The sequence below is a fragment of the Mus musculus genome, chromosome 15 (assembly GCF_000001635.26).
Source record: "Mus musculus strain C57BL/6J chromosome 15, GRCm38.p6 C57BL/6J".
NCBI classification, from domain to species: Eukaryota; Metazoa; Chordata; class Mammalia; order Rodentia; family Muridae; genus Mus; species Mus musculus.
The window spans coordinates 54838682-54852051 of NC_000081.6; the positions used below are offsets into that span (position 1 = coordinate 54838682).

A 13370-nucleotide genomic window follows, 5' to 3' on the forward strand; every position below is an offset into this window, starting at 1 on the left:
TGAAATATCTTACTAAACAATTATGTTTTCCCCGGCCCTGGTTTGTTTTAACTCTGCCCTTCTGACTTCCCGTATGCATGTACCTATACCATCATCTAGTCAAATATCAAGGAAGCAGCTGGGAAGAGGACCCAATGCAAGAGAATCGGGGCCCTCTTGCGCATGCACACACCTGAGGGAAAGCTCCAGATCTGCAAAAGAAACAAAGGCCAGACAGAACCAGGGAAAATCTGAATGTGTGATTTATTATATTTAAGATTGGTCTATAAGGCTTAAATATGTCTGTCAAAGTTAACCGCAGATGAATGCACCTTTACAAAATCAGTCTTTCAATACAGAACAGGACTACACGTGGTGACTGGGCACTGGGAACCTAGTATTTCCTCAATGCACATATTCAACTGGCAGCACCATGTAGAAGCTTCTACTTGGATCACGAGCTTCAGTGTTCACTATAAACTCTGCTCAGAACACAACTCTGTCTACATCAAGAATTAAAGGAGAAAAACAGCACAGTCATTCAGGCTTAATATGTCAGATTTGGTACAGGATTAAAATACTAAGTGGTTTTTTTTTTTCATTTGTTTCTTTGTTTGTTTATGTCCTGGTTTCAAATTAATAAATACAAACACCATATAAAAATATACACCAGTTGCTAAGACTACACTGCCCAGGCCCAGGAAGTTAAATCTCGCTCTCATATGTATGCAGGTATGTCTTGAGGGTCAGAATTTCCGAATAGCTACGGCTAGTCTTCCGGTAGAAATCCAAACCGGTGAGATGCTCGATGTCCCTCACCCGAGCTGTGTGCATCTTCATGAGTTCCTCTACCCACTTCGACTCATCCTCGGAACTCTGCAAGGGAAGGGAAGCAATCAGGTTTTTCTAGACAAGGTTAGACTAGGTCATTTTCTGCACACACACCCAAGCATATTGTTCCCACCAGACCCTCGTATCTCTACTGAATTCTGTCAGGAATGTACCACAAATACCCCTCCTTGCCTGTAGACATTCTCACAGTGATAAAGTGTACCAAACAAATGAGAAATGTAGTGTGAAAAGGTGTTCTTCTCACTGGTTTCTCAGAACACAAATCAAAATGGGGAAAAAAATCATTGACCCTCAGAATCTGATCTGGTTGCTTTTCTTCTCAGCCATCAAATGAAGGATTGGATTCAGCACACCCTGGAATGCTCTTCTATCTCACAAAATAGGCAGAGACCTAGTGCCTAGCATAGGAAACTACATGTGTATTCCTGTTCAGAAGAGCTATCACACCCATCAGTTATCTGGGAGATAGTCAGTGACTATCTGATAATGAATGTTCAGCTTGAAACAGGTCAGTTGATACACTGGGCTCTCTGCGGCCCAAAAGGTCTGAGTTGGAAAAGAGATGCCACTGTTTCCTAGCTTCTGTGACTTAGTGAGGCTACTTACTCCACGGAGCTTCATTGATTGACAAAGATGCTAACTAATGCTTACATCAACAGCATGCTGGGAGGTGGGGGAAAAATTTATAAGGAGAGGAAGAAAGAAAAGGAAATTTAGACAATAGTAAACCACCAAAGAAAGGAAGGAAATCTCCTTCTCTCTTAGCCACTCATATAAAACGGCTTGGTGTGTGTGTGTGGCAGGGTGGGGGAGGGGGGGAACCTCTAGGCTAAAACCATACAGAACAATGTATTTCATGTCTCATTTGAAACTAAAGGATAATTCAAATGAAGAAACTCCATTTCTCAAAAATATTTCAATTTGGAAGAAACACTGGGGGGAAAATAATAAGAACCAAGTATCCTATGAATAAAGCAAAAGTACCATTCATTAGTAGCCAGGGACAGGAAGGTCTTCACAAATAACACCGCTACCTAATGCCTCTGGATTTAAGTGTCCATCAAGAGTCTTTAGAGGAATGTACAGAGTGCTACAGAGCCCAGGACCAAGAACCTTCAGATGCCCTTGCCTACCTCTCAACTACTAGTGAGGTCAGTGAACCAACTGTTGAGGCCCATGAACCTGCAAAGGGTTTCTCAGAAAGCTCCAACCCACACCGACCAGAACCAAGAATGACAGTGGCTCATGCCAAGTCTAAATATGTATCGTGAGCTTGTTGGTTCAGGAAACCAATGCCTGGCCATTCCAGGCAAAATGTAGAAATGGCTTTGCAAGCAGATGGGAGGATTCAGGCCTTTCATAACCTCCTACCTAGCCTAACAAAGATTTTTGCAACTCCCAGTATAGTCAAACCTAAATTTAGCTCTACCCACAATGCTACTGACCAGTCCTCAGCATGACCATGTAATTAACAAAGTAGGAGGTCTTCTGATGGGTCAAGACCCCCTCAGGGGAAGCATGAGGTTATATTTTGGAAGAACTTTCATATTTTGCTCCTTTCTTGAATTTTTCAATGGTCAGTGAGCCCAGTGTTTTCGTTGTAAATGCCGTATATGAATGTGTGGACAGGGTTGGAAAAGTTTTCCTAATTCAAAACCATGACAAGTCAGAAAGATAAGAATGCAAGGCTGAAAACCTGTCTCTTTCTACTTCTTTCCTTGAGACATAAATTGCCAGGAATATTCTCTTCTGCAAATGCTGAAACCTTGTCTCTAATTTGCCATAAGGCAATTTACAATACACCACATGCAAATAAAATATAATTTGCATGTATACTACATGTAATGAAAATATATTTGCTGAAAATATATTTACTGATGAAGCTAGTAGTACAAGATACAAAACTAATAAAATTCATATATAGTTCATATGTGCCAAAATAGGAAAGAAGAAGCTTTAAAAATAACTAATAGAATATTAATATAACCCAAACTACAATCCACAGTTGTTTTTATGCTATAGGTATTTATTCTTTTTAAAGTTCCATTTTTTTTATTTGTACATGTATAAGGGTTTTGTGTGCATGTTTTAGCACCACCTATGTGTGGTGTCCACAGAAGCCCAAAAAAGCATCCAGAGCCCTGGAACCAGGCTCATAGATGGTTGTTAGCAACCACATGGGTGCTGGGAATTAAACCCCAGTGCTCTAGAAGAGCAACCAGTGTCCTTAACCTCTGAACTGCTTGCATAACCCTAACTTATTTATTTTTCTCCTGTCCTTTCTCCTAAACTTTCTCCCAAAGAAGGTCTATAGACTCAAGTCACAGTAGTTTTAAAAGTAAGCTTAAAAAATAGGAGTAGTTGCTATTGGACTTAAGATTCTTAATAAAGAAGTATGCTGGCCATGAGCTCTCCGGAAGAACTTCCAAACTTTCTGTAGGTTCAGGAACCAGTGATCAGAGGAAGACTCCTTGGACCAGAAGTACGTACGGATTTCATTTCCTGGGTGAAACTCTTTGTCACCTAGAACTTTCTTGGCATTAAATTTGGAACAAGCCTTTGAAACTCACCGTTGTCACATTCTTGCAAAGACTAGAATCCCAAGTACTGAGATGTACTTTAAATAGCCTGATATATGTATAGTTGCCTATAGAATCTTTACTTTATCTTTCAAATTCAGAGCAATTTTGAGTTTCATTTCACATGTGTGTAGTCTACCTCTCAACTGGCTTTTAGTAGGACTGAGGTTTTGTTGAGGGAGTTATGGAGATGTTACAAGGAGTATTACATTCTCCTATGAACAAACACGGCTAAAACATCATGCCAGCAAGCTCACGGCAGCCTATTTCTCACTTTGAGTTTTCCCCTTCCTCCTCCTTTCCAACCACATAGAGGGCCCCAGAAAGCCTCCGGCCACAGCACTTCTGCCTTCCAGACTCTTTTTTTACATGCCTAAGATGACACCTCAGCTCAACTGCTGTGGACCTCAATCCTGTGACTCTTGCCAATACCTTTTGAACACCATGGTCAACCTCCTCCAACATAATTTATCTCCTAAAAGCAAAGCCTAAAACGTTTCTCTTTTGATGAAACATTTTGTTCTTGATTATCTAATTGCACAATAAGAAAAAACTGCCAAAGTTCTCTACAGATATCTGCTAATTATCTATGGAATTTAAAATTCCGTATCCTATCAATGAACTATCATCTTTTATTAAATAGAAGTTCTTCAGAAGTTAACACAAAAGCAGGAAAAAGAAAATTTACAAGGCAATTAGATGACAGGAACCATATATATTGAGGACCTATATAATATGTAGATCATGGCAAGTACTCAGTATGTGGTAACAACTACCTCTGCAGCTATTACTATGACACCACTATAACTTAAATTTTTTTTGATTATACACAATTTTAAATCATCACTCATCACTTTGTAGCCTTTTGGCAAAAATCAAGTGTAAAACATTATCCCCCATCAAACCCGAATGTTTTAGATAACTGCAACTGGCTTCCTAAACCACAGTTCACAGCTCTATTATCTCTTGAAGTCTTTATTTTGCTTTGACCACTCATGACCTAAATTCTTCATTGATAATTGAAGCCATTGTCCAAGAGTCACACGCCCATGAAGATGATGATCTTGGCTGAACCAATTGTTATGGTATTTTGCTTCTTATTGTAGCTATTTCCATTCATGTTTTATTTGCACCCTCATATGGTAGGCTGCCTAGGAGTTTATAGCTTTTGCCTAATACAGTGTTTTCTCTTCTAGAACACTTTAATACAATTTAGGAATTTGAGTGTAATTTATTGACAAACAATCCTATTCTACAGATTTCATGCCTATTCCTTCTAGTAAGTGAAATAAATGTATATCAGCTATAAGTTCTAGACCCAAGCTTGCGTCAGAGAGTTCCCATCAAAATATAGGTACATGTAGAGATTATATAAATTCTCCCTGAGTTTTAACTCTGTACACACAGCACGGCTCCTGTCTTATTGTTAAGGACTTTTTCCTATTTAAATTTAATATATTTTAATTATTTTATAAGTCTAGCTAGTTTGGTTGCATCGATATGTGTGCATTGTGTGCATGCCTAGTATCCACAGAGGCCAGAAGAGTGCATTGGAATCCCTGGGATTAGTTCCAGACGGTTGTGAGCCATTATGTTGGTGCTGAGAATTGAACTCTGGTCCTCCAGAAGAGCAAGCAGTGCTCACAACCACAGAGCCATCTCTCTTGTCCCTGCTAAGGGCCTTTTCATTAAACCATTCTGCCTCCCACCTCTATCCACGTGACAGTAAATGTTCTTCTGTGCTTTGGAATGGCTATCACAGTTCCCATAACCAGTAGCCAAAGATAACCTGACTAATAAGTGCTACATGTATGTATGTGTGTGTCTGTTTTTATAAGCTTTTGTTGTGAGTATTTTCAAGCATCCACAAAAGAAGAAATTAATACAATAATTTCCTCTGAACTCTTATTGTACCCTAACTATTATCAAAATGTTGTGATTTTCTTTTTGTGAAGCTGAAAACATTGAGGTACTTTATCATTTGTCAAAATTGAACATATAAATATAACTGTGTTAAATATATACACATATACGCACATGCAACACATACAAACACAGAGAGAGAGAGAGACATAGAGACAGACAGAGAGAGAGAGAGAAAGAGAATGATAAATACAGAATTATTATTATTATAGGATACCAGGTCCCTATGGATTCAATAAAGTTTTGCTTAGGTTGTTTCGCCTTTCCATTCAGCTGGCTGCTCCCAATGGTTTATAATGTATTTGGTTCAATGCTGGGGACATAAGTTAAGAAGCTAAGTATGAAAATGCATCTCTGAACTCACATTACAGCTCTCATCATTGTCAGGTCGGTGAGGAAGGATGAAAGAAGACACAGAGAGAGGACCATCACACTTGTCTGCAGGCTGAGTGAAGTCCAGGCAGCTGGTGATGATGCTGTAGTAGTGGGTAGGGACAGGAATAGAGCTGCCTTCCACATACCTGAGTCAGGAAAGGAAATAACGTTACAAGGCACACCAAACATTCTCTTAAAACTGCTTACCCATCTCTTGTGTCTAAGACACTCTGTTAGCCCCCTGTTATATCTTTAAACATAGTTGATAGTTGTCTCTATGCCTGGAATTGTCTACCTGCCTCAGCCAGGTGGGAAGAAAAAGATATCCCCAGAAAATCAAGTGGCTGGATTGAAGAGTTGGAGGCACCCAATGGTGACTAGGATAATACTAACTAGCAAAGAGCTGGAAGAGTCAATGAAAGACAAATTGTGATGGTTTGAGGGTACCAGGATATGGAACTTAGGAGCTATTCCATGGAAGCTTTGGGGAATGTGGAGCATCATATTAGATTTGTGTTTCAGAAAGATCACTATCATAGATATAGAAATTGGTCTAGAATCACAAGACACTGGGTATAGAGGAAAAAGAACACTTTTATTCTACACTGAGATCTTGAATTTGGTATAAAGAAATCACTAATAGCTGAGAGCTGGGGATGAGCTCAAGGCCGTTAAATGAGCTTTCTTCAGTAGAGTAAAGTTCACACATTTAAATTCCTCAGGAAACTTGGTGTTATTATAATTTTAATCATTTTTAATCTTGAAATAATGAGTGAGCTTAATTTTGTTTAAAAAGTACCAAAATGATCAACAATAAATATATACTTAAGATGAAATTTCTTTTGAATTACTGAAAATACTGAAAATTATCTGTATTTCAAAGTAGCACTTTATTCCTCAAGTATCTTTGTTATTTGAACACTGTGCTGATCTCTGTTTATTTGTGCATATATAAATGCACTAGACTACATACTCCTTATATACACAGCATTTGCCCTATCTTTTTGTATCCCAAATAGCACCAAGGGGAGAGCGATAACGAGAGTCAACCAAAGTCTATATGCAACTTTCTAATAAGACATACTGGCTCAGAACGTAGGAAAGACTCCAAAAGTCTCTAAAAATAATGAAAATGAATTAAAATCACAAGTTCTCTACTGAAGAGTTGTTGAAGAATAAATGGTCATTTCAAAAAATTACTGATACATTTTATCATAAGATGGAAACGTGTATATCACAAACCTCAAATTTTCATTCTAACTTCTAAAGCCATAGTCAACCAAAGATGGAAAACAACTAAAGATTTTAGATGAAATTCAAAGAAAAGATATTTAAGAGTATGAACTGTTCTAGCACATGAGAATCATTGACTGGTATCCTAGAATTTAGGCATCTCACACAGAACAGGGGGAAAAAAGCTCACTGTTTAATTTCATCCTCAATGTCACGTAAGCCATTGTAATTGTAGTCAAAGATCGGTCCACTTATTACGTTGACCCCATTCCTTTCTGACGCATATTTCTTCACCAAGACCCTTTGGAAATAAGTCCAAACACCTGTGCAAAGAAACAAATCAATTCTTCCTGCCCAGATACACTTGGTTCAGACAAACTCTCTGCAGGATGCCTTCTTCAAGTGCAATGTCAGAAGCTAAGAGCCGCTGTGACTCATCAGAACCTGTTCTCTGTGTGGTGCACTGTGAACTTGCAAAAGGGAAGATAAAAGAGAGGGGGCATTGCAAGGGAGGTAGGAAGCGTAAGCCAGTGAGTCAGGGAAAGTTCCCAGGGGAGGTTAAAGAGCCAAGATGTGAAAGCAGAATGAACCCATATGTCCCAGGTGGAGAAGTGGGGGCAGAGCATGCCAGATAGTTACAGTGTGAGCAGGAGTATCTTAGCCATTAGACAAAATTAAATACGAAGTCTGGGCTTCACCACAGCACCACATCAACTGCATGTAGTAGCAAACAACTGTACCCAGCAGCCAGGAGGTAAAGCCCATAGGATTTTGAGATGATTCTCAGCTTCATAGAAAGCTCAAAGGCAGCTCTGGCTGCATGGAATAACATCTCAGAAGGGGTGAGAGGCTAAGGATATAGCTAAGTGGTGTAGGGTATATATGTCTAATGTGTCTGAGAATCTGAGTCTCATGCACAGTACGGGGAAAAAAGAATGGAAACTTTTTTTTAATTGCTTAGCCAATGGTCACAGTCCAGGGACTAGAACTTGGTTTTGAGGACCAGAATTTATGGTGCTTATTCAATTCACAGAATCACTATCAACCAAGGATACTTATTCTGAAAACAAATTATTATATGTTCAAAGAAGTTAAAATAATAATTTGCATGACCCTAAAATCATTTGAATTAATATTCCGATAAAGAAGAATATTCATAATCTTCTTCTGGATCTTAGGGTCAATATTCAGAAAACATAAGCACCCTAAAGCAGAAGGGTGCTCGTGGCCTTTGCAGACATGTTCAATAAATAAATATGGATGTTTGGAAGTAGCAAGTGACCTCTAGAATTCAGTAAGACTCCCTCATAAAATAATAAGCATTAAAATAGAAAGAACTGCAGGGTAGAAAAAATGCAACTGTGGTTTAGTTTGGCTCTACCACTTCATGACCTGGGTCACTTCTTATGAGGGCAATTTCCTAATTATGAGCAAGGGCTAGATGACTCACTGGCTTCCCGCCCAGGTAGGTCATCTACAGAGAATTTATATGCAATATCTTCACAACTTATAAGCTGAACATTTGTAAGGTATTATTAAAATCAGCACGGGGGTAAAAAAGGTAAGTGGCGAATTTAAAATATTTATCTTCTAAGAAACAGTTTATTGGGTAAATAGCGTACTTACGTTTGAAGGCAGGGTACATTGGAACCATGTTGGTTACAAGGAATGCATCATATTTCGCTTCTGGGGAAGAGCTCAGATCTAAACATCAGGTGGGAGAGCAAACTGAGTCATTGCTTACCAATCTCAACATGAACAGGAAACTCAGTGTTTTAGGCCAACCCAAAGAGTTTGAAGCTGGCAGATCTATTCTTTTATTTCCCCCTATCAGCTTCTTTAAACAGTCCCACTCAGTCCCTTTGCGTCCCTCAACGGCTCTCAGGAAGTATTTACAGCCCACTTCTTCCTACCTAGTTCAGTCTGTAGTTCTTTGATTTCATTATTATAACCTAGACTCTTAAAAAATGTCATTAAGATAATGAGGCATAATTGTTCTCAGGAAATCACCTCTGCAGGACTGTGCCACTTAATAGCCTCCCTCCCACACTCAGGCAAATGACTCTTATTAAACTCAATGGGCCACACACAAAAAAATTGAGGACATGGAAACAGGAGCAGAACGGGGTGAGAAGGACCCCAGCAGGGGACAAGGTGAAAGAGACCAAGGGGGATAAAAAAAATGACACTCATATAACCATATGGAACCGTCAAACGAAACACCTGTCTTAAGAAAGAACTAATCGCCTAATAACTTACTATTTCTTACAGATTCCCTTTAACAATGTGGAGGAAAACAAGGTTCCCCTGTCTAGACTTTCCCGGAAGAGCAGGATATTTGAAATCTGGCTATTTTCAGGCTTACTTGGGGGATAATCTCACAGCCTCACAAGTGCTTCCCCATGAAGAAACCCTGAAACCCTGAAGTCCTAAGCAACAAGCTTCAAACCCCAGAATATACCTCCCACTCTGCAAAGGTACACACACACACACACACACACACACACACACACACACACAGAGTGATCACAGCCCAACATGCTGCAACTTACAGGGAGGAAAAAGGAATCCATAGGACATCTGTTTATCATTTTTATAGGCTAAACAGTTCTGACTGAATCCAGGAGATACACGGACATCAGGGCGAACACAGTTGGTCAGGTGCTCTGGGATGCTAGAGACCTCAGCCTGCATGGGGAGTAAAGACACTCAGTGATGCTATTCCAGAGATGAGACCAAATGACTTCAGCAAAGCTAGAGCATCTACTTTGAACAGCAAACCCAAACTCACTAGCGTATCATAGTTCTAACTTCTTTTTTAGAGCCCTTCATTTTAAGTACAATAAGCCAATAAGTTTCAAACTCTTAGTTTCCTGCAGTTGAATCTCTTTACCAATGTCTGAAGTTAAACAATACATAAAGTGGAACTCCTACTGTACAATGCTGAGGAAGCATAGACAGGCTGACCTCTGCTGTTGGTTATCCACCCAGCCTAGCCTACTTAGCAAACTCCAAGCCAGTGTGAGAACCTGGCTCAAAAAAAAAAAAAAAAAAAAAAAGAAGAAGTGTATGGGGGAGGGGGGGAGGTGCATGGCTTTCCTGAGGAACCAGGTATATACACACATACAAACACATGCATGTACACACACAAATCCCTTTTTAGCATATATAACTATATATGCACGCGCGCACGCACACACACACACAAACTTGCAGGTATACACACACAGGAATAAACAAGGTTGTTAGGGAAGTAGTTTGTTATTTACATTTACGAATTGAAAATATATCTATCTCTAAGAACATATATTTGATATATATAATATGGATAATATATATTAAGACTACCAAATAAATTATTCTAATTTCTGACCTATAGCTTTGTATCTCATCCTCATGAAGCTGAAACTCCAGTTAAAGCCTTTTTTTTGTTGTTTGTTTGTTTGTTTTGTTTTTCGAGACAGGGTTTCTCTGTGTAGCCCTGGCTGTCCTGGAACTCACCTTGTAGACCAAGCTGATCTCGAACTCAGAAATCTGCCTGCCTCTGCCTCCCAAGTGCTGGGCTGCCTTTTTTTTTTTTTATTAAAATACAAACAGAGGGCTAGAGAGGGCTCAGCAGTTTAGAGCACTTGCTGCTCTTGCTGAAGACCTGGGTTCACTTCCTAGAACCCATTTGGTGATTCGCAACCATGCATAAATCCAGTTCCAAGGAATCCTATGTTCTATTATTTCTAAGGAATATGAAGCATATACATACATATATGCAGGCAAGGCACTTACACATAAACTAAATAAATCTAAGAATTATTTTTAATTCTCAGTAACTTTTGAAAAATTAAAGAAAATACAAAGAAAATGCTAATTCAGGCTGAGGGGATATGTATCTGGGACGCTCTCATTTCACTAAATCCAAATTTCTCTAAAAATTAATATCCATTAAAACACACAAACAAACCTTGGTAGTCTCTGGAAGTATTGGGCAGAATGGGAACAAAGTAAGAAAAAAACAAAACCTAAAAGCATCAGTATGTTCCCTTCAACGGATTACAGGAGAACAGTCAGAAAACTGAGTGCAGTTTAAAATGCCTCGCAATGAAGCAGGAAGAAGTACTTCCTCCAAGACTGACACTTGAGTTCAATCCCTGGACCTACAGAGTGCATAGAGAGAACCAACTCGATAAACTACCCTTTGAGCTCTAAAGGCATGCCATGGTGTGTATGTACACACGCACACACACACACACACACACACAAAATAATATTACAATAGATGCAACAGAATGTTTCTTCAATCATGAAAAATTCTACTATTAATCAAAACACTCGTTGTATCAAATAAAGAGTATAATCCCCAATTTTCTCAATAACCTGCTTAGAAATGGTATAAGAAGTCCAGAGAGGCATTAAGAATATTTCACTGTAACCACTTTCAAAGTCCGTATGGTATAAGATATCATAGCTAGTCCGATAAAGCACTGCAGGTCGTCCATACAGGAGATGTCTCTCTAGGAAAGAAAGAAAGAAAAATCTACATTCAGTGCAATGTCAACCTTACATCACATGTAAAATATTGGAAGAGGAGTCAAGTTGCCTAGAGTTTGATAGCTGACTTATTAGACAGTAGCTTCTCCTTAATTTGATCAAGTTAGTTTTTCTAACACTTCGGCCATTTATCTGACCACCTAACCAAGGGTCAAAACCATAACGCGTTTGGAAAGTGTCACATTTAAAGGTCTGTATAGAAAGGAAACATCCAGTCAGTTCTAAGATGAGTCAGCTAAATGGAAAGCCAATAGGTTGGACTTTACATAATGAAATGGTTTGACCTTTGAAGAGGTATATCAGATTAGTCCAGGGTTCAGTTAAGAAGACTCTCTCTTATTGTGACTTGCAAACTGCAACTGAAATGCACATTATTTCAGCATAAAGAGAGAGGGGTTAGCAGCTGCATCTTTAGACATAGACTTAAAGAAACATGTATAGATAACACTAGCAGGGTATATAAGAGGGCCCCTCAGTACTGAGGAGACGCTCATTATTATCAATGCACTCATGTAAGGCCCCTGAATGGGGAGTCGGGCTCCTTTAAGAAGACAGTCGCTGAAACCCTGCTTACTCTTTGAGGTGAAAGATGAGAGTTCAGTACTGAAACCTTTATTTCAACCCCCCCCCCAAAAAGCCTGGAGCTTGGCTCACCCACTTGGGATAGGATAAATTCCATAAATTTATGGAAACTGGGGTCCATCTGTGCCCACATATTTAGAGACTGAGGCTTAGCAAATTCACAATTCCCTAAATGATTTAGAATAAAAGCCTCTTTTACTATATTTTTATTAGAGAAACTCTGGCAGGCACTTATTAAATTATATATACATGTTGCTTTAATTAAAGTACAACCCCTCTATGCAAGCAGGGGAGAAAAAAAAAATGTTCACACAGTATTTCATAGAACCCTCCCAAGCAGAAGTGCTGATTTGCGGCAGAATGGCCCACACTATCCCAACGCAAGCAACTTCTGGGTAGTCTGACTTCCTGAGCCTTGCAGTAGATGTGGAAGCCTCGGTTAAGCTGCCAAACTTGGGGGTCGGCCCCTAAGAATCAAAATGTGCCATAATGTTATTAAATAAATAAAATCTAATAAGCAAATTCAAAGCCAGCAAAACCCAGCAATAGTACTTGGGGGCCATAAACCGACCCAGATTTTCCTTGCAAACTCAGAGCAAACCTTTTCTAGGCTCAACATTTCCATTAAGGCTTTTCTTGTTTTCATGTTTGCTGCCTCTGAATTTTCCGGTTTCAGCTGGAAGCAGAAGTATCAAAATTCTTTGAGAAGGTATTCTCTTTTTATCAGTTAAGCCTTAAAGCTTAGCAAGTGTGGTGGTTTGAATATAAATGCCCCCATAAACTTAGATATATGCATGCTTAGCCACCAGGGAGTGGCAGTATTTGAGAGGATTAGAAGGATTCGGAGCTTTGGGCTTGTTGGAGGAAGTATATCACTGGGAGTGGGGCTTTGAGTTTTGAGAAAGCCCATGACATGCAGGCTCACTTCATTCATTCTCTCATTCTCTCATTCTCTCCCTCCCCCTTACCCCTTCTCTCTCCTGTCTATAGATTGGGATTTAGTTCTCACCTACTTCCCCAGCACCATGCCTGCCATGCCTGCTGTCACACTCCCCAGGATGTTGATAATGAACCAAGCCTCTGACACTGTAAGCCAGCCCCAGTTAAATGTTTCTTTTATAAGAGTTGCCTTGGTCATGCTTTCTCTTCTCCGCAATGGCACAGTGACTAAGATACCAGTGTATTTCTCCAGACTCATACTGAAGCCTGTTCCTTCATCCGTTCCATCAGGAGGCCAGCAATGGGCAGCCACTTTTCACATGTGGCTCCCCTCCTTAGAGCACCCATCCAACTCTGATACAGATA

The 13370-nt window shown here is 39.5% G+C and overlaps 1 protein-coding gene across 13 annotated transcripts in view; it reads right to left on the reverse strand.

The window, feature by feature from the left end:
* Window positions 1-219: 219 nt before the first annotated feature.
* Enpp2 (ectonucleotide pyrophosphatase/phosphodiesterase 2) overlaps window positions 220-13370 on the reverse strand; it is a 113889-nt gene continuing 100738 nt past the window's right edge. For 3 of the 13 annotated variants that reach the window (XM_006520594.3, XM_006520593.3, XM_017316507.2), the window contains 7 exons: window positions 12667-12741; window positions 11310-11446; window positions 9494-9629; window positions 8568-8645; window positions 7132-7264; window positions 5698-5854; window positions 221-855 (listed from right to left, as the gene is read on the reverse strand). In XM_006520594.3, coding sequence (XP_006520657.1) covers window positions 685-855; window positions 5698-5854; window positions 7132-7264; window positions 8568-8645; window positions 9494-9629; window positions 11310-11446; window positions 12667-12741 — 887 coding nt within the window. In that variant the 3' untranslated portion in view covers window positions 221-684. Of the gene's footprint in view, window positions 856-5697; window positions 5855-7131; window positions 7265-8567; window positions 8646-9493; window positions 9630-11309; window positions 11447-12666; window positions 12742-13370 lie in introns of all 13 variants that reach the window. The other 10 variants (NM_015744.4, NM_001285995.2, NM_001136077.3 and 7 more) reach the window with 5 other exon arrangements.